At 52.3% G+C, this 19,756-nt stretch overlaps 2 protein-coding genes across 6 annotated transcripts in view; both read right to left on the reverse strand.

Annotated features, from left to right (window-relative positions):
• Window positions 1-8,504: 8,504 nt before the first annotated feature.
• NKX6-3 (NK6 homeobox 3) lies at window positions 8,505-14,123 on the reverse strand. Its single transcript, XM_081046079.1, has 3 exons — window positions 13,620-14,123; window positions 11,483-11,652; window positions 8,505-9,989 (listed from the first exon to the last, which is right to left on the reverse strand). The coding sequence occupies exons 1-3, from the start codon at window positions 13,999-14,001 to the stop codon at window positions 9,750-9,752; spliced, it is 792 nt and encodes a 263-aa protein (XP_080902205.1). The 5' UTR covers window positions 14,002-14,123; the 3' UTR covers window positions 8,505-9,749.
• Window positions 14,124-18,246: 4,123 nt separating this feature from the next.
• ANK1 (ankyrin 1) overlaps window positions 18,247-19,756 on the reverse strand; it is a 199,004-nt gene continuing 197,494 nt past the window's right edge. For 4 of the 5 annotated variants that reach the window (XM_081047066.1, XM_081047064.1, XM_081047067.1 and 1 more), the window contains one exon: window positions 18,254-19,423. The gene's annotated coding sequence lies outside the window, so the exon portion shown is untranslated. Of the gene's footprint in view, window positions 19,424-19,756 lie in introns of all 5 variants that reach the window. The other variant, XM_081047068.1, reaches the window with a different exon arrangement.

A 19,756-nucleotide genomic window follows, 5' to 3' on the forward strand; every position in this document is an offset into this window, starting at 1 on the left:
TTTCCACAGACCTACACATGGGGATCTGGAGGGCAGCCTGCCCCTCCCCCTGCCTGATACCTGAAGCTCTCTTCCCACCTGTGCAACTGGGCTTCTCACCACATTTGTACCTAGTGCTGTTGCCAAAGGAAGAGTCAGTCTTTGCTTCATTGCTCTGAAGAGTGACAAACAGTAATGGAGGGGACAGATCGGGGCTTCCAAAGTGGGGTGCTGGTAGAGGAGCATCAGGGCAACAAAGGGTGCCCCAGGACCTCAGGATAGGAGACTCCAGGATCTGTGGGTGACATAACAAGATTGGATCTGTAAAGCTTCTGTTGTGTGACTCCACAGGTTCAGCACAGCTTAAATAGTGCAAGAAGGAACCAGCCCTACCACAGACTCTCTTCAGAACAGCCCAGGCAGATGGTAGAGGAGGTGCCAGGGGGTGGAGTCGCTCCAGCCCAAGGCCCTTCCACATCCATGGACTGTCAGTGTCTCTTGAGGCTTTCCTCGCCCCTGGGGGTGGGATCGGGAGACCAGGCCATCTCCCATAAGGCAGCGGGAGTTGGCAGTTCCCCCAAGGAACTGCAGGCTCACTCCCCATGCGAGCCAGCCACAGCTCTTATTAGGAATTTGACCAAGACTCAACTTGGAGATGGGAGGAATCCTTGAATCCAGTTCCTTTCTGTCATGTCTCTAAGGATGGTCCACTGTAACCTGGCCATCTAAGCTGAGAATAGAGAGCTGGGGAATAAACAGAGAGAGAAAGGGTAGGACCCAGCTCTCAGGTCATGGTTGCAAGGGAAGGAATGCTGGGGAATTCTAACCCAAGGCAGCTCTGCATGTTGGGGGCTCCCTGCCAGGGCCAACCTATAATAAACAGCAGGCTTAAATTTTTTTTTTTTTTACTCTGTTAGTGTTCTTTCTGTTATAAATTATACCAAACCAGACTCAAGACAAAGGGTTATTATTATCTCAGGCCTGGCTGAACTGGGGCCTGAAACAATGTTACCAATTCACTCTTGCTCTCCCTCCATCTTTCAGATCTACTTTTCTCTGGTTTGTCTCCCCTTCTCCAGTGGGTGTCCCTGACAGAGGCAAGATGGCTGCAGCAGCCAAAAAGAGCTCCAGGTAGAGAGGTAAAGGAGGCACTCCTGAGAACTACCTGGGTCCTTTGTTCATTGGCTGGAATTGAGCCTGGGCCCATCCATGGACCAATCCACCACATGACCAGAGAGTTGGCATTCAATGATTGGCTTAAGATTGTGTCACTCATCTATACCTGTGGATAGGGTTGGGGTCAGCCTGATCACATTAGATCAATCAAACACTGCAGGAGGGTTGCTTCTCCTTAGAAAAATCAAAGTGGCATTACCAGAAGAAGGCAAGGATCAGTGCCAGGCAAGCCCAAACCACAGAAGCACACTGCACCCTTTTACTACTTTTAAGGTAGAAGCAGCCATTCACTGAGCAATGCAGTCTACTTTACAGTTATCCTGCAGCTTGGCCACAGACCCCTCTGTCATGCAGGGTGTCATGTGGGGTCTCTAGTCCCGCTACCTGCACAAGAATGAAGGATATGGTGAGGCCAAAAAGGAACCCCAACTGAGCCATGGATAGGGGAGTCATACCACTATATTCTCGCTGGCGGCTGATTGGAGACACAGGAAGCAGGAGCCACACAATCCGCAATCTGCTGTCTGCTTCTGTGCCAACCGATCCCACTTGCTAACTGCAATTCGTGCTTGCTAGCTTAGCCATGGCAGTTATACCAGTGGCTAATGGCTAACCGGTAACAGCTGATGGCCAACTAGTCACAGCTGATGGCCATCTAATAACCGAGCCAGCACCTTTCCATGTGAGGCCGAGAGCCTGGAAACTGCTCTCTGGGACTCTGTCCCCACACCCTCTGCCCTGTTTCCACCTTGGCATGTGACAGTCCCAGCAAAACAGTACTAGAACTGCAAGCCCAATGTTGCTTTTTTTTCCAGAACAGAGCAGCAGTGGTTTAGCAAATTTGTTAGAGAAGGGTCTCTCCCAAGAGCACTTGGAAGTTTTATTATATTTGAACTTCCTATAAGAATCACAGTCACAGGGCTGATGAAAGTGGCAGCAAGAAACCTCAAAGGTCCTGCCACCACTCCCTCTTTCACTGGGAAGATTCAGACATTTTGTAGCTTTGCTTCCACCCCTCTTGCCTTCCCTGACTTCAAATCATTGTCACCTGGGGAAGAAGAAAAAGCTATAGAACTCAACGTGTCTTTATGAACAACTGCAGAGCAAGCAGAGAGCGTGGGTTTAAATTGAGTTGGGCTGGGCCAGCGCAGTGGCTCAGGCTGTTGGAGCTCCATGCTCCTAATGATGAAGGCTGCCGGTTCAATTCCCACATGGGCCAGTGGGCTCTCAACCACAAGGTTGCGGGTTTGATTCCTCGACTCCCGCAAGGGATGGTGGGCTCTGCCCCCTGCAACTAACAATGGCAACTGGATCTGGAGTTGAGCTGTGCCCTCCACAACTAAGATCGAAAGGACAACAACTTGACTTGGAAAAAGTCCTGGAAGTAAACACTGTCCCCCAACAAACTCCTGTTCCCCTTCTCCAATAAAATCTTTAAAAAAATAAAAAATGAAAAAAAATTGAGTTGGGCTTCGAAAATCACTATTTGCCAAATTTGTCCACTTCCAGGAACACTGTCCAACTAAGTCAGAATATCCAGGAAGGGCCCTGGGAATCTGTATGTCTGACAAGTCCTGTTGTCAGGCAAGCTTGGGAAAGTGCCTAAATAACCATCTTCTCTGGCGGTGGTATGTCTGCTCCATCCAGGGACACCGGCAGTCAATTACAAAACAGCAGAAACCACACCAAAAAAAATGATGCTTGCTGTAATCGTGCATTACAACGCATTTGATCAGTGTGTGGGCTTGTGCCCTCTGTAGCTTTGATCAGAGGACTTGTGCCCTCTGTAGCTTTCAGGTTTTCATACACCCAGGGAAGAGACACAGCTCTGGATTTAGAGTTGGAAAACAGGGAGTTTTGACCTTGGATAGGTGTCCTCAATGCTCCAAGCTTCAGTTTCCTCATATGCTTGTTGGGGATAAAACCTAATGGCCAGTCTGAGAATCAAATGGACTAATGTACATGGGAGTGGATAGAATGCCATGGTGAGCACAGTGTTATTGCTTTAAATAGGGATTTGGTTATTGCTTTCCATTCAATCTATAAATTCTCAACGTTAGGTGGTGTGGACACAGTGACTCTTACTGATGAAAGTTGCCTTTATTCTAGTGCTCCTTCTTATATGTTAATGGATTGTAATACTTTTGATGAGACATGGTGCTGTGTGGATCAACTGTGAATCGCATTGTTGTTAATATGCTTGTTCATTAACTAGATTCTCTCTTATTGTTAACCACTGCCTCCGGTGGGTCCTCTGTTCCCTGTGAAGACATCCTTCAGAGCACTAATAGCACTGCATTCCCTTTTCTTCTTGTCAGGCACTCTCCTTCTAGACTCTGAGCAGCAGGAGGCTAGGGAGCTTGTCCTATGTTTGTATTCTCAGCAATGAGCAGTGCCGGGCATAAAGCAGACCTCTAATGTTGATCGCATGGAGTTTCATTTATAACACATATAAATCTAATTTTCTTTTTAAACAGTTCACACCCAGGCTTACTTCAAATGGGCCTTTTCTCTTTCCCCTTTGATGGTGGTTAGAAGTGGAAGCTCCAGTGTCAATCTGACTTGGGTAAGCTGTGTGACCTAGGGCAACTTACTTAACTTCTCTGTGCCCCAGTGTCGTTGGCTATAAAATAGGTATAACAATTACCCATTTTATTTAGTGGGTTTTAAAAGTGCTCATTTTACCCATTTTAAAAGTGCTTATTTTATGTGGCTTTTTGTGGGTTTTTTTGTGTGTTTTTTTTTTTTTAGTTAAATGAGCTAAGTGAAGTCCCTAGAACAGCGCATGGCACTGTGAACGTTTAATAAAAACTGGTGGGAAGTAACAGCAGGGGTGGTGGTAGATATGGTCATTGCAACAGCAGTGTGGTGAGAGGACAGAGCATGGGCTGTGAAGTTGAGCAGAATCATTACTGACTATTCGTGGGTCTGGGGTTCATCAGTTCATTTCTCTGCCTTAGTTTCCTCATGTGGAAAATGGGGCTACCAAATGACACATAGCTGTTGGAAGACAAATGACTGGATGTGAGTAAAGTATTCAGGAGTCCCCTTTTGAGAAGTCTTCCCTATACCATGGACCTCCTGCCTTACAGGGAACAAAGAAATGCCTCTTAGGTATCCTAGCCTGAGGCCAGGTGGATCCTGCTGGAGCTCTGGGCCCTGGGGACAAGGTGACCTCAGGGAATCCATTAGCCTCATTCCCACGACCTCTGCCTCCTGAATGATGGAAATCCTTTCCACTGCAGGTTTGTATGAGATTCCTCCATAAACTCCCAACCCAACTTCTGAACCAGGTTGAAAGGACATGATCCAACAATTGGAACAGCAGATTTTTATTTGGTACAATTTTGTTCATCTGAACATCATCAGGGAGTGAATTGCTATAAGCAAAATAATTTCCCAATGAAAAATCTTTCTCAAATAGTATATTCTTCTGGCCAACTCATGCAGAAGACAAAGGTCAAAGTTTAATCTTTCTGATAACTCTGGGACATCGTTATAACATAACCTTCACTGCCGTCTGCAAAGACGTCTGCCCTAATCTGGCTTGTCAGTCCTACTACCAAATGCCCACAAAGGGTTGTGCTCCTGAAACTCCTCCTTCTCTTTTGTTGGCTGCTGCCAGCAGTTCCCTCTCTGAACCTTGGCTCCAGGCCTGTTGTACCTGAGGCAGCTTCAGCCTTGCCTGTGAGAGTCAGATGCGTGCCCTGTGGCCGCTACTTTCTTGTCCTCAGAATTTTCTCCCCCCCTCACAATCAGGCTCCAACTGTGTTTTACATGGTCACAAATGCTAGGACTCTACCTACATCCATCTATAACTGCCTAGAAATTTTTTACTGAACACCACATTTGGGCACGGCTCTGGGCTCTGGGAGAGGAATGTTATCCAGACTCACCCACACAGGCACACCCACTCTCCATCTTCTCACACCGTGCTGTGCATGCCAACCACTGGACAGCTCGTGAAAATGCAGCTTCCGATTCGATTCGGGAGGTCTGAGATGGGGCCCGAGAGCCCGCATTCCTAACAAGTTCCCAGGTGCGGCCACTGCTGCTGGTGCTGCTGGTCCATGTGTTACAGTATCAAGGCTCTAGCAGCATATGCAGACCCAAATGTCTTCAAGGCCCAGGCAGGTGACTTAACGTGTGCAAGTGCCAGGGAAGTGGTGGCGGTCGCTCACTGGACCAGGCTTGCCCTGCCTAAAGACTAGCTGAAACTTTCATAAAAGCACCGTTACGTCCCTGGAGAAACACACCTGCAAGCTGAATTCAGCCCTCCGCATCTGGTTTAGCTCCTTGCCCCAGAGTCCAGAATCTCAGGCATTTTGCAAGTTAACTAATTTGGTCACACACACATCCTTCCATGACCTCCTACGTAGCAGTTGACCTGTGGTTCCTGAAGACGTACAGGAGTAGGTAGTTTGTCCTCTCGTTGAGAAGACCTGTTTAGAACTGGCTTTGACGCTTCCCAGGAATTTGAGGTGGAAAGAGAGGATGTAAGTGCACTAATGTGTAAGTGCCCACACCATTCTGGCATTGTACATGATTTCATGTAATGTCCTCAGTCTTGCAGAGTTGGTCATTGGCTTCACTTTACAGATGAAGAAACTAGATTTCAAGAGGTTAACTGACTTGGTCACAATGACCCAGTTACTACTCGGTGGAGTGGGGACTCAAACTCAGGATTATGGGCCTCCGAAGCCCTCTCTGAATATATAACAGCTGAGTTTCTGTATATGCCAGGCACACTCATTAGATCTAATCTTACAGAGACCCTGCAAGGTATGTATAATTATTCCTGTCTTACAGTTGAGCAAACTGAGGCTCAGAGGCTTAACTCAGCCATGGACATGGTGGCAGAGCCAGGATGTGAGCCCTGCTCTAAAGGTCCTATTACACTATGCCCTGCTGCACACAGAGACTCGGGTTAGCTGGTTTCTGGGCTCAAATCCTAGGGGTGGCCTGAGTATGAAAAGGGGTTGCAAAGGTGGGATTTCAGTGCCCCATCTCCTTCTGGATAATTGACATCAGGATATGGCCTTTCTGAACCTGGTAAGACATTGCCATTCCTTACCTTCACCCCTGATCTGCTGGGCACATATCCAGGTCCTTCTAACATCCGAAGTCACAAATGTGAGGGCTGTGAGAGGTGAGGCAGGGTCTGTGGCTGCCTGTTGGAGCTTACCGGGCTGCCTGTCAGAGCAGGACTCGATGGCTATTGAGAGCACAGGACTGAGTTTCTTTCTTCATGTCTCATCCCTGAAAAGTTTGCAATGTGGTAGGAAAGGAGTTGCAAGAAGCATGAATATCTAAAATGTGTTGGTTTTTTTGTTGTTGTTTATCTCAGCATGTAAAAGGAGTCCCTTTTATGACCAGACATAAAAAAGGGAGAAGTGGTCTATGGCTTATGATTTTTTAAAAGAATTAGTTTCATGTATGATTTCTTTATGATGGATGAAATGAGAGAGCCTTGAGTTCTCCACAGCAACACACATGTGCACACACGCACATCTGTAGAGGGCAGGACTTGTAGAATCTGGACCATTCACTTTGGGCTCTTCTCTTCCTTCGCACTCTGAATCTAGCTTCCTGACTGGACCTGAGCAGGATAATGAGTGAAATGGGTGTTAAGTCACCTCCCTGGCTTGTGCCTGTGCTCAGGACAGGAGCGAGGGAGAGAGGACGCCGGGAAGGCGATGTCTTTGAGCCAGAAGGTCCAGTGGCAGGTGTGCCAGAACTTAGATTGGAGAAGGTTTTGTTTAGTTCAGCAAATGTCTCTGTCATAAGGGGTCTCCTGCAGGGTCTCAGCTCCCGCTCCCCACATAAGAACGCAGGATATAGTGAGGCCGAAAAGGAACACCCACGGAGCCATCGGTAGGGGACTCATATCACCATATTCTCGCTGGCGGCATCTGCCTCTCTGCAATCCGCCCTTGCTAGCTCAGCCAGCATCTTCTTGCTAGCCCCCATTTGCTGCTAGCGTAGCCACGGCAGTTATATTAGTGGCCAATGGCTCACTGGTAACAGTTGATGGCCAACTAGTCACAGCTGATGGCCATCTACTACCCGAGCCAGCACCTTTCCATGTGAGGCCGAGAGCCTGGAAACTGCTCTCTGGGACTGTCTCCACACCTGCTTCATGACTTCACACCTGAATCATGTCAACAGACCCCTCCACCCTGCAGGCCCCGGCTTCCCTGCAAAGTGCTCCGGAAATCCTGTGCATTGCCTGCCTCCCACAGCCACCAGAGGGTTTTGGTCTTTGTGGCTGTGCTGAGTGAGTCGTTGGGTCTTCCCAGGCTGCTGTCCTGCCTGCTACAGCAAGGCTGCTGAGTCTCTGTCAGGACACCCCCATCAGTAGAGGACTCCTCAATGGAGCTTGTGGCTAGGAGCACACAGAGATGGGACTCGATTCTTAGAAGCTGCCTTATTTCCTTCCCACTTTACATGGAGAAAGACCAAGTGTAAGCATCATCGCAGATTGAGGGTTACAGCTTAAAAGCAGTCTACGTTTTCTTGTCACGTCACCCTGTCTTCTAGGTTCCCTAGAGTTATTTGTGAAAGGTTGGTGCCTCAGTTTCTGAGCTGGGGTCTTCCTCCCACTGTCATTCCCACTTGGGCTGACTCCACCCATCAGATTCTCCCATCCTGGGGGTCCAAGGGACAAGCTGAAGGACTTGTTGGGACAGCAAATGCGGCAGGGCAGGCTGCTTACAGCTACTAAGGCCTTGTTGATGTTTGCAGAGATCATTAAAACTGGAAGGGTCTTGGAAGCTCATCTCATTCTAGCCTCTCATTTTATAGAAAAGCTCCGAGGGGCTGCCCCCTGCACCTAGGGAAAGTAGACATGAGGACCTTGGAATCAGCCCTCGGGTTGCCTCGTCCCATTTCTGTGACTTGGTACAGGCGCTTTCTGAGCCTGTTTTCTCAGCTATATAACAAGGATAATACTTACCTCCTGGGTTTCTTGTGGGGTCAAGTAGGATAATCCAGACCTTCTACATGGCAGGAATCAGTAGGTGTTCAGATAATGTTAGTACTTCTAGCCTCTCCCCAATCCTCTTTTCTGTGTGATACCTAGTCCCCAAATAGATAGTTTCCCACACTAGGCTATGAATTCCTGGAGGTCAGGGACCCCAATAAATACTTCTCAGGTTCCTCAGCACCTACGACAGTGCCGGCCATATACCAGTGAAATTTCAAGTTGACCAATGTCATGCATGACTTCCCCACTCCCAGAGCACTGACTGCCCCATGGGAGCAGAGAGACCGGCCCCCATGGACAACTGCTCACAGCCGGCATGTCTGGGACTTCACAGCCCGTTTCACAGAAGCACAGGAGCCATGGGGAGTTTTCTGGGACTTTTATTCTTACTCTTTATTTTTTAAAAGCCTGTAAAGATGGGCAAATGCTTGGTCCCCTTTGGGCTGCTCCCCTCTGGCCAGCCCCCACCCGCCTCCCCGAGCCCCTCCCACACGCCAGTAGCTCAGAATCACCTGCAGTGAAAAACACTGCCCTGCTGGCCAGGGCTCCCCAAGCAGCAGCACCAGTGCCAGGCCACAGGGCATCCCAGGAAAGGAAGGGCCGTAGGTCCCATGCAAGCCTTTGGTGCAGCCCCTCCCTGTCGGGGCCTCTCCCTTCCTGTGTGGATACCCCAGTTGGAGGAGCAGGGGGTTCTGAGATCCCTTCCAGCCCTTTCTGTGGGTGGTTTTGTCTTGCATCAGCCCCGAGGAAAGCCCAGGGGGGTGGCTTTGGGGTGCAGCATCGGCTGCTAGGATTCTCTCATCTTTTCTGTGCCTCTGTCTACAACCTGCCCCTTTCCCAGCAAGAGGGGTTCCTTGTCTCTTCCTGTCTCGGGGGAGTGCCCTCTGAGTGCAAAGTGGAGGAAGGAGGCCAGGAGGACTTCTCCCTCCAGGGGCGTGATCCTTGACTTTGAGTGTACCGGGTGTTTCTTATTCGGTGGGACCCACCTCCCCTCCCTGAGGTGGATGTCCTCCATCCTGGGTTATATATTTGGTTCTGGCCCCTCAAGTGGGATCCTTCCCATGCCAGGGTCTGAGGAGAGTACCTGGACATACCATCCCATGTCAGTCAGTAGCTGCCCTGGGCCCCGGACCCTGGTGTCCCAACTCCCAGAGCAGAGGGGACCCCCTTGCCAGGGCCAGCTGCCTCCCTGGGGCAAGGCCTCCCACAGCAGGATCACAGTGGCATGTCTGAGACCCCACAAGCAGTTTCCTGGCTGCAGAACTTGGTCGTTTTCATCTACCTGTGCACTTAGGAATCTGCAGAGCTGGCAGGGCACGGCCTGGGCCCTCAGAGGTGCAAGATGGCACAGAAGGGACTAGGCCCCAGGACGCGATGGTGGCTGTCTCTCTGCTCCCTCCTCCCTTAGCCAGGCGAGCCTCCTCCAGCACCATCTCTGCTCCCGCCTCCTCCCTCCCCTCCCCTCCCTCCTCCTCTTCCTCCTCCTCCGCAGCCCTCAGGCTTGCGTTCTGGCCCCTGTCCCCCCCAAGCAGCGTGGGGAGGGAAGGGGGCTGAAGGCAGGCCCTTCTGAGATGCGGACCCTGGGCGGCCGGGGCTGGCGGGGCGGGTGTCAGACGCCGTGCGCGCCCAGGCTGAGCACCGAGAAGGCGGCGCGGTGCTTGCGGAGCAGCAGCCGGATCTTCTCGTCGTCCGAGTCCGGGTCCAGCGGCTTGTTGTATTCGTCGTCCTCGTTCTCCGAGGCCGCGCGGTCCCCGCCCAAGCCCGCGCCGCCGGGGGCCCGCGGCGTGGAGGATGAGGGCTCCAGGGCGCTCTTCTTCCGCCACTTGGTCCTTCGGTTCTGGAACCACACCTGGGATGACAGAGACGGAGGGTCAGACACACACAGCACAGCCAGCGCCCCCTGTTTTTGTGGAGGGTGACTCCACTTGGTGGCAAGAACACTCAACCCTTATTTTGATAGTAAAATGAATGGCTCGGTAATAGAGTAAGCTGTAATATCCACGCTACTTTTTTTGTTTTTTTTTTCAGAGGCGCAATAAACTAAAAAGAAATGTTGTGAGTGTGGCAGTCCTATGGGCTTAGCTGTAACCTTCTCCGTGTGTCTTCCTTCTCCTTTTGCCGTCTGGGGCGCTTGTATGGAAGATGCTGAGCCGGCTCCCCGTGGGAGGGTTTAGCCCAGGTGAGGGCGTGTCAGCAGGTGCTTGAGGGCGGCCCCTGCTTTTAGCCCTACCGCCCCTCACTGAACTTCATGAAAAAAATTCCCCCTTAATTATAAAAATAATATATTCTCATTGCTTGAGATAGTTGAAGAGCACAGAAAAGTACCTAAAGCAGAAAAATATATGAGAGCCAAATCGTTTCCTTCCACTTCAATTCGGCAGCTCTCTCTCCAGTGGAGTGAATCCTGGGCTGAGCAGGAGGCTGCAGAGGTCAGAGGGTGGATATCCAGGGCCCTGAGCAGACCCCAGACCTGGGGGTCTCAACCTGGGTCTCAACCTGCCCTTCTATTTCCCGCTCTCCTCAAACCTGTTGCCATGTCACAGCACTGGGCAGTTCTGGCATAGCTCAAAGCTTTCTTCTTTGGTGCTGCCCACCCAAAGCCCCTCAGGAGAGATCGAACATTAAAGCTGCCAAAGTTGTGCCAGGGAACCTGAGGAGGCCTGTTTACCGATTTCAGGCTCTGGTGTGAGCATGAGAGGGACCTTTGCATGGGGCAGAGAAGCTTCCTACCTCTGGTATGCCATTGGAACTTCATTTGGATGGGTGTGGGTAGGAGAAGATGTTATCTTCGCTTTCAAGTTTGGTAAACCAAACTTTAGGCCAGCTCTGTCTGCTACCTAAGAGAACAAGCCTAAATCTAGTTCTAAACTGGCCCTGTGGCTGACTCCTGATCTGAGCCAGACGCTGTCATCAGCTCTTAAAATTTCTGGCCGAGACTATGCAGAGGAAGGGAAAGCATGAGGTTGGAGTCCCACAAATCTGGGTTTCACTCCCAACTGTACGCTTACCAGCTGGGTGACCTTGGGCAAGAGGCTCAGCTAACATTGTTTTTCCATCTGTAAAATAGGTAATAATCCCCACCTCGAGGTTGCTGTGAGGGTTAAATGAGGTATTCCACAAAAGGCTCTCAAAATAGGGCTCCGTCTTGACAGCCATTTTTTGGCTACAGTAATTATCAGGATCTCTAGGGCTGGCTGGGCAGGCAGTGCCCAACCAGCAGGAGTCCTCCCACTGAGAGCTGGGAATTACTAGGAGAGTGCAGCTACCTCGCTCCCACGTGCTGGCATCCAGTCCTGCAGGCTCTTCACAGCCAGGCAGACCCCTTCTCCTGCACAGGCTTACCTTGACCTGCGACTCGGTCATTCCCAGTGAGTACGCCAGTCTTGCCCTCTCAGGGCCAGCCAAGTACTTGGTCTGCTCAAAGGTCTTCTCCAGGGCAAAGATCTGGTGCCCCGTGAAGGTGGGCCGGGTGTGCTTTTTCTTGTGGATGCTGTCACTCAAGGGGTCTGGGGCTGGCAGGAGCAAGGAAGTGTGTGGTTAGCAGGATGAGTGGGGTGCCAGCCCTGCCCTGCCTCTCCCCCACGGTTAGCTCTCCACTACAGAGAAGCCACTGAAGTGGCAGGGGTTGCGACACCTCTTACATGAGCAGCATTCCTGACGTTCCAATAATAATGACTTTGACCTCTGCATGTCTGGGTGAGCAGGCACCTGCTGAGAAGGCACCTGCTGAGAAGGCACATACCCCAGGTTACAGCTACTTAGGGGCAGAGGGAGCTGAGAACCTGCCCAGGTCTCATGCCTCTCTGTGTAATGTTCTTACTCAATGATTCCGCCTTACCCAAAGCAGCAAGAAGAGTTTCCTCTCAGTCTCAGGGACATCAAGAAATGGATTACGCACCTTCCACCAACATCAGGGCTCTAGGGGCATAGGAATTCCTCCCCTTTTGACTTCCTTGTTCTTGGGATCCCATTTTCTAGATCACCAGAAACCAGAGTCTGGACACAAAGGCTCAAGACCCAACCATCTGCCCAGTTAGGGCAGCCTCCTCAGGAAGTTGCCGGGCCAGAGGGTGGCTGGGCTCAGGGTAAGCAGAATGTCCACGTGTTGGGTCTTGTTCGGTGCAGCCCAATGGCCCATGTCCAGTCTCCTCATGTTACAGATGAGGAAACTGAGGACCAGACAGGGGGAAGTGACATCCCGAGAGACCGTCACTTTCAGTCCTCCCTCCTTTTGTTAATCTACCCACTGACTCTCTTAGTTGTTTTCCTGTGTGGACATGCACCAGGATTGAAGAGCAGAGGTATAGAGAGGATGTGTGTTTGGTGTGTGTGTGGGGGGGGGGGAGAGGGAGAGACAGCTTGAGACCTAAAGCACCCCCAAAAGTGGGTTATAAAATAGGTTTCAAGAGATGAGACCTCCCCCCCTCCCCAGGAGCCCACTGTGTTTTCAGGTTGAGTGAGGGGTGGGCTACCAGGTAATGTGATCACCTGGAGTGTTGCAGTGGAAGATGGGAGGCAGTTGTGCTTCAGGGTTTCCTTGGCTGGCCCTACTGCAGTGGGCAGCCCCAAGTTCAGACAGAAATGGAGGCTCCCTCTGCCCTTGCCCCCGCCTAATCTAAGCAGGACCTTCGAGGCTCAGGAATGGCGCCTGCAGCTACTGTCACTCTCCCTGCCTCCCAGGTGAGCCTCACCTGCTTGTGCATGTCCTGCCATCTCCTCCACTCCCTGACAGGCCTCATGGGGACCCTGGATCAGTTCTTTTTTAAAAAAAAATTTTATAAGAGTTTATTTGAGCCAAACTGACGACATATGCTGGGAAGCAAGATCTCAAATGCTTTCTAGTTCTTTGGAAACAGTTTTGGGGATGGGTAGGGTGAGGAGAGCCCCCCTTCCCCCCACCGCTACAGCCAATCCGACCTGGCTCATCAGCTGCTCCTGGAGGCTGGGCAGTTGTCCCTGGGGAGGATGGTGGGAAACAGGGTCCCTTTTTCAAAGGTGGGAACTCAATAAGGTCAGTGTGCATTCTGTATCCTTGAATGGTGCCAAGGCATGAGTGGGCTCTCTGGGAAGGTGATGCTGTGGCAACTTCTCGCTATGGACAGCATTTGCCCACTTTGGTGAAGAAGTGGTAACATGGTTTCTGAATAGAAGTAAGGTGAGCTGCCAGATGGACCCTACACTGAGAGGGTGTGGGCTATGTGGTCTTCCTCAGACCTAGAGACTCCCAGGTCCCCTAGGAGGGCAGCTGAGATGGCAGCTAGTAAGTGTTGGGGGTGAGGAGCAAGACACCCCATCCAAACAAAGCTGGGCAGGATGGAGGGGAGAACCCAGTCCTGCACCAAGCTCAGATATAAATCCAGGTGTCTGAGCTGGGCTGTGTGATGGTAGCTGAGGAGACGTGGGCAGCAGGTGCGGGCCCCACCGCGGCGTCCCCTTCCCATGCTTCCTCCTCCCTGATCTGGGGGTGCCCGGTACTCACTGTTGTTGCACTGCCTCCCGCCTCGCCAGTCTTGGCCTGTGTCTGCCCAGCAGTTCCGGGTCCGGGTGACGTACTCGTTCCCAGTCTTGGAAAAATTCCCCACCTGGGGGCCATAGTAGACCCCCTGGGAGCCGAGTCCACCAAAACCTGCCACATGGGGGTAGCTGGAGAGCAGGCTGTTGTTTGGTGTGGCCACAGGCCTGCTCAGGATGTCTGTGATGCCGTGGGGGGTCCCGGCGGCCAGCTGGGGGCCCAGCCCCGGGGGGCTGAGCTTGTAGAAGGAGTTCTGCATGGAGTACTGGCACACGGGGGCCTTCATCTCCGAGAACTGAGCCAGCGGCGTGTTGTTCAGCAGGAACGTCCCTTGCAGGTTGGACTCCATGTTCCCTAGGTCAGGGTGAGGGAAAGCAGGAAGCCCAAATCCAGGCTCCTACACCCTGAGACCCTGTGCTCTGGCCCAGAATCCCATGGCAGGTTTGGAGGGTCAAAAGCGGCCCGGAGCCCCAGCCAGCCCTCCAATCTAAGGCATCTGCCTAGCCCCTGCCCAGGGACTGGCACCCACGTCAGCTGCTAGGAAGTCGTGCTCCTGGACAGGTGAGAGGCCCGCGCCCCTTCCCTGTCTCCCTGCCAGGCCTTGAGAAAGGCGGCTCCCAAGCCTCAGCTCAGACTCTCCTCTGCCTCTGAGTCTGGGGACCCTCCATGAGAAGTTTTAAGTTCAGAGAAGCAACATTTCCCTGATAAAGATATGGCCCCATTAGAATACAGACCGGAGACTGGCTGAGGAGCGCCAGCTGCGTCGCCATTGGTCGAAATCCACACGGGCCTCACATTGGCTTTCCCTAGACAAATTGCACTTTGAAAGATTGACTGTAAAATCAGCCAGGGTGTGTGTGTGCGCGCCCGCGCGTGCATGCGTGTGTGTGTGTGTGTGTGTGTGTGTGTGTGTGTGTGTGAAAGAGAGAGAGAGAGAGACAGAGAGCGAGAGAGGGAGCGAAAGAGAGAGAATGAGCTCTGGAAGCTCAGTTCATTCTCAGAGAGTCCACCTGCTCCTAGTCCCCCAACACAAGCATCTAGGAAAAGGTGGGTGCCTGGGGGGCCTCTGGAGAAGGCTCCTGAGGCAGCTGACAGTCACAGTTCCTCTAGCTGCTCCCCCCTGAGGGGAAGGCTCAGGGTTCGCTGTCCTGGGGTGCTCAGGCCCCTTATGTGCAGATACCCAAGACTCTAGGGGCGTGTGCAGTCTGAGCGTGGATGCTTGCCTTCCCTCCTCGTGCTGGGATGGGTAAGTGGGGAGGCTGGGCTTTGGGGTGGGGGATGCAAATCCCTGTGCCTGGCCTGAGAGCCTGGGGTGGGAGCCTGCCTGGCAGACTGGGGCAGCTCTGGGCCGACCGGGTGTGTGCTCCTCCTGTCCTGCCTCTGGGCAGCCTTCCCTGATCAATTCTGTCCTCCCTTTCTCGGAGGAGGAGGAATCACTTGTGTCTCTGCTGGAGCAATTGCCATGTTCTTTCTGCCTGTCTTGGCACCTGGGTTGGAAATCGTTGATGACTGAGATGGCTGTTGATGCAGCAGTGGGTCCCTGTGCCTTGCACTTGGTTGGTGCTCAGTAAGTATTTGATGGATGAAACTAGATTGAATCACAGAGCACCACATGACTTCTTTTTTCCTTTTTCGAATAAATTTTTAAAACATACAAAGTTCTACTAGAGGCTATCTCTCATATTACAAATGGGGAAACCACGGTAAAAATCTTGAGTTATTTTTCTTTTGGCCAGTGTCCTTTCTTGAAGTTGTTTGTTTGTTTGTTTGTTTGTTTGTTTGTTTGTTTTTAATGGAAACTAGCATGCCACTGGTCTGAACAGGCAAAATGACAGGAAAAATACTGACTGCCAGACGATGGGTTTCTGTCTCTCCTCTGTCTCTCCTCTCCCAAAGCCTCTCCTGACCATGCTGTAGGCTCCTTGGCCGTCTCACCACCCCATGGATGCTCTTCAGCAGGTGAGAGATAAAAAGAGCTCTTCGCTGGCCTTCTCCTTGGTTTCCAGTGGGAGGCCCAGGGCCAGGACTCAGGAGGGCTCCCCTCTCCCTCAGAGCGCGGCCCCTCACACTGCTATTATCTGTTCATGGTGGAATTGGTTTCTGAGCCATGCTCTCTGTAGAGTAAATGATGGAGTTTAATGCAAAAAAGACCTCACAAAGGCTGCACGTGGAGATTGTTTTTCTAAAATTTGGATTAAAAATAAGAAAAAGTTTTCTTATCCATTAGAGTTAGCTATGCTACCAAGCTGCACTTAATCTGAATCCCAGTGCTGTAGCCTGGCCCCACACAGGCAATGGTGATTCCGGACCTCTGTTCAAAAGCAGAGGGTTTTCTGTTGAAAACCCTCTGGGCTATTTGTTTGCACAGCTCTGACTGGCCCTTTGGCCTGGGTGGTTCTTCCGATACTGAGAAAGAAGCTTCAGAGTGAGGGCTAGGAGTGCTTCTAAGATCCTGTGACTGTGACTTGGTCACCCTTTAATGATGGGAACTGATGAGGAAGAAAAGCTGCAGCAAATGATTTGGCTCTTATTTGATGCCAAGCGTGACAAAGGCATTCATGTTTATGAATCTCAGGATGACAAACTGAAGAGATCTTAGCAAGTGCTTAATCCAGTTTCCCATTTGACAGATGAGGAAATTGAGGCCAGCTTGATGGCCAGCCTTGTATGCAACAGTAGGAATTAGTTGTTAGGAACAGGGTGATTTTCTAGAAAGTTCTTCAACTTTGAATGGCATAAAGTGCAGGGTCCAGACAGCTTCACAGGGAGCACTAGGGGTTCCCCTAAGTGTATGCCAGCCGTGGGCTCAGGCATGTACCCTGGTGGTTTATAGTGCCTCCCTCCCACCCACCTTAGACTTGTCCCCATCTCGTGGCAGTCATTAGGTGGGACAGAAATCTGCTCTACTATCTTAGGGGCTGGGGCCGCTTCTCCCAAAGTGAGTGGTCCTGACTGAAGGGCTGTCCAGGTTTCCAGGAGGTGGATACCTCCCGGGGGGCAGGTCTCTCTGCTCCCTGATCCCACCCCAGGCTTCACTCCTGCCCCCCCCCACCTCAAATTCCCCAAGGACAAGCCAGAAAGGACAGATCGAGCCCTGTGCCATGAGTCAATTTCTTTAATTTTGACATTTGTTCAGCTGGTGTAGGGAGAATGGTCGGTCTATACATCAGAGTGGGTACGGGGGATTCTCTCCCGATTACAGATCATGGTGGGAGAGAGTCAAGAAAAGATTCATTTCATAACAATTAGAAAAATCAAGGTAATTCCAAAACTTCTAAAAAGCGTCTAATGTGCAGACTGCAGCATTCTCTAGGCATCGTGTGGAGACCCCAAACTCCTCCCCTAACAGCTCCTACTAGCAACCGGAGCAGGCAGCCATGCCGCCGAGGACCCGGGGCTCCCCGGCCAAGCAGCCATGCCGGACGGAGCGGAAGGTGCCAAAGCATAGCCTGGGGCCGCGGGTCCACGCGGGGCTCCGAGGGGGGCTACGGGGGACGGCCGCAGCGGCGGACTGGGGCAGGAAGGTACAGGACCGAGGCGGGAGGCCGGCCCCGCGTGTCTTCCCTGGGCCAGCCGGCGGGGCCGAGGAGCCCGGGGAGGGGCGCGCGCCCCAGCCGAGCCGCCCCGCCCGCCGCGAGGAAGCCCCGCGCCGCGGCCCCGCAGGGAGGGCGGGGGCTGCGCTTGCCGGGTCACGGCCCTGGGGGCCTGAGGCCGCGAGCTTGGCCTTTCCCTCCCGGGCCTGCCCCTCTGAAAGCAAAAGCGAAACTGCCCGGATCGACCGGAGCGCCTCGGCCAGGCCGGCGAGGGCGCCGCGGAGCCTGGGTCCCCCACGCCGCGCGGCCGCCCCACGGCGCCCGCTCCGCCGGGACCTGTGCGGCCGGCACCAGGCCCCAGGCCCGTGGGGGCTCGGACACTGAGGGAGCTTCTGTGCTACTTGGAAGGTGTGAATGTGTTCCGAGGACACGTCCGAAGAGCGGCAGGGAGGAAGGTGACGACACCCACAAGCAGCGGCTCCGTGACAGCCAGCAGAGCCTGCCAGCCTTCCAGGCCCAGGAGGGCGCCCGCCGCGCAGGGCGGGGCCGGATTGTGCTGATTCGGGCCTCCCTCTGCCGGGGGCTCTAGTGTAACTTTAAGGCTCTTCCCTGGTGGCACCGAGGCGAGGAACAACCAGCCGTCTGTTTCCTTCCTGCCCTGACCGGGGGGCCTGGCCTACGAGGGTCTCTTTCTTAGCCCAGGGCCTCCTGCTGGTCAGCTGCTCCCCCGTCCTCCTGCTCAGGCTCTCCTCCCTTGGGCTTGTGATCAGGAGTAGGCCCTTCCCCCACCTGTCCAGGTGGGGCTGGGGGGTTGGTCAGAGTGGGGGCTCTGAGGCTGTCCAGCTCAGGCCCCCCATCCTGCGGGCTGCCAGGACTTAGAGCACCAAGTTCGCTCTGGGAGACCTTGGGGGGTGGTGGCTGACTTCTGAGAGCCCGCAGATACATTCACCAGCCCTATTCCCTTCCTTCCTCTTTCACTGAAAGACAGGCTGTAGCTCCTTCTCCTGCAGCCTGGAGAAGTCCTCAGGAGCTGAGCTGTTAGTGCTTTGCACATACTGCTAAAGTGTTTCTATTGGTTTGCATAGTATTTATTATTTTTCATATACACAAGGCTGATTACTGTACAGTTTACACTTTGAACACAGACTATGATATAAGTGCTTCAAGATATAGAAAACCTCTTCTCTATTGAACATGCTGGTGCAATCCTGGCACAGCCACCAACTGAGAGAGAAGACCCTTTCAGATGGGGCACTGGCTCCCTTTGAGCCCTGTAGCTAAGCCTGGGGTCCTCACCTCAGATTCTTAAGTCCCTAACACAAGGAACCCCGAATGCACTCTAAAGGTAATGATTTTCCATTGGAAGATGATTAATACTGAAACTGGGAAAGAGAGAGAGAGACAGAGAGAGAGAGAGAGAGGGAGAGACAGAGAGGGAGAGACAGAGAGGGAGAGACAGAGAGAGAGAGAGAGAGACAGACACACAGAGAGAGAGAGAGACAGAGAGAGAGAGAAAACATAAAAAATTCCAGTTTATCCACAGGAGATTCTATACAGCTTCAGACATCACAGTAAAATCTGTGTGTATACTGAGTAGAGGGGAGAGGTGTGTGTGTGTCCTGAATGTCATGTAGAGCGTTCTGGGGGGAGCAGTCCACTGGGGGGAGAGAGGGTACTATCACAAATGGAATGGAGATGTGTGTGGGTAGGGAAGGCTGGCAGATGAGGACACGGGAGTTAGAGGTGCTGAACTGATTTCATGCCTAGTTCTTTCCAGGAAGCCCACATTTTCTTTTGTTTTTCCTTTCCAGGAAGCCCACAAGGATTTCTTACAGATGAGGTTGAAAAAAAATAAGTACCCTGTAAGAAGTTGAAATTAAAAGGATTTAAAAATATATATCATCTCCAGCCACAAAGAGCCCTTGTTCACGTCTGCATTCATGCGCTCACTTGCATTTGTTTTTCTATCCCTCTCTCTCTCCCCACTTCTTGCTGCTTTTGTCCTGATTCCCGACAGAGATCCGTCGTCGTCGCTAGAGGCAGGATTGAGGACTGTAGGTCATGCGTCTACAGTCAGTCTTTCATGCGAATAGGAGACTAAAGGAAGTCCCTTACGGAGACCATGCCGTTAGCCTAGAGGAACACATGTGCCGCTTGTGGAGCCCTCCGGTTCCAGCTCTCCTCCTGTGTGCATGGCAGAGTGTGTGGAGTTCAAGGGTTGGGTGTTGAGGTGTGATCCTGAGGGACACAAAGAGAGAAGGAGACACTTAGAATTCAAAGGTACAGCTCCCAGCAAAACCCCCAAACACCGAGTTTTGGGCTGGTTGCTCAGGCTGTGTCTGATTCGGAAAAAGCAGCCTCCCCAAGCAAGGTGATGAGCTGAAGGGTGTTGAGCTCTGAGTCCCTGACCTTCCTGAAATACCAGCTATCCTTCCCCTGCTCCCCAACCCAAAGGTTGCCTCTCAGAGGTGGCTGCCTTGGCCCACATTATTTCCCTGCTGAGTGGATGAGCCCTCCAGAAAACTCTCCTGTGTGGGTGCTCTGTGCCTCAGGAGACAGGAGTTTCCCAAG

This window comes from Rhinolophus hipposideros (genome assembly GCF_964194185.1).
Source record: "Rhinolophus hipposideros genome assembly, chromosome: 4".
Taxonomy (NCBI): domain Eukaryota; kingdom Metazoa; phylum Chordata; class Mammalia; order Chiroptera; family Rhinolophidae; genus Rhinolophus; species Rhinolophus hipposideros.

Excerpts from the sequence above, each read along its gene's own strand:
- NKX6-3 (XM_081046079.1), bottom strand. The coding sequence starts at position 14,001 with ATGGAGTCCAACCTGCAAGGGACGTTCCTGCTGAACAACACGCCGCTG. Across the intron at positions 11,653-13,619 it reads CGGGAGGCAGTGCAACAACA|CCCCAGACCCCTTGAGTGAC; the intron begins GTGAGTACCGGG and ends TGCTCCTGCCAG. Across the intron at positions 9,990-11,482 it reads TGACCGAGTCGCAGGTCAAG|GTGTGGTTCCAGAACCGAAG; the intron begins GTAAGCCTGTGC and ends CTGTCATCCCAG.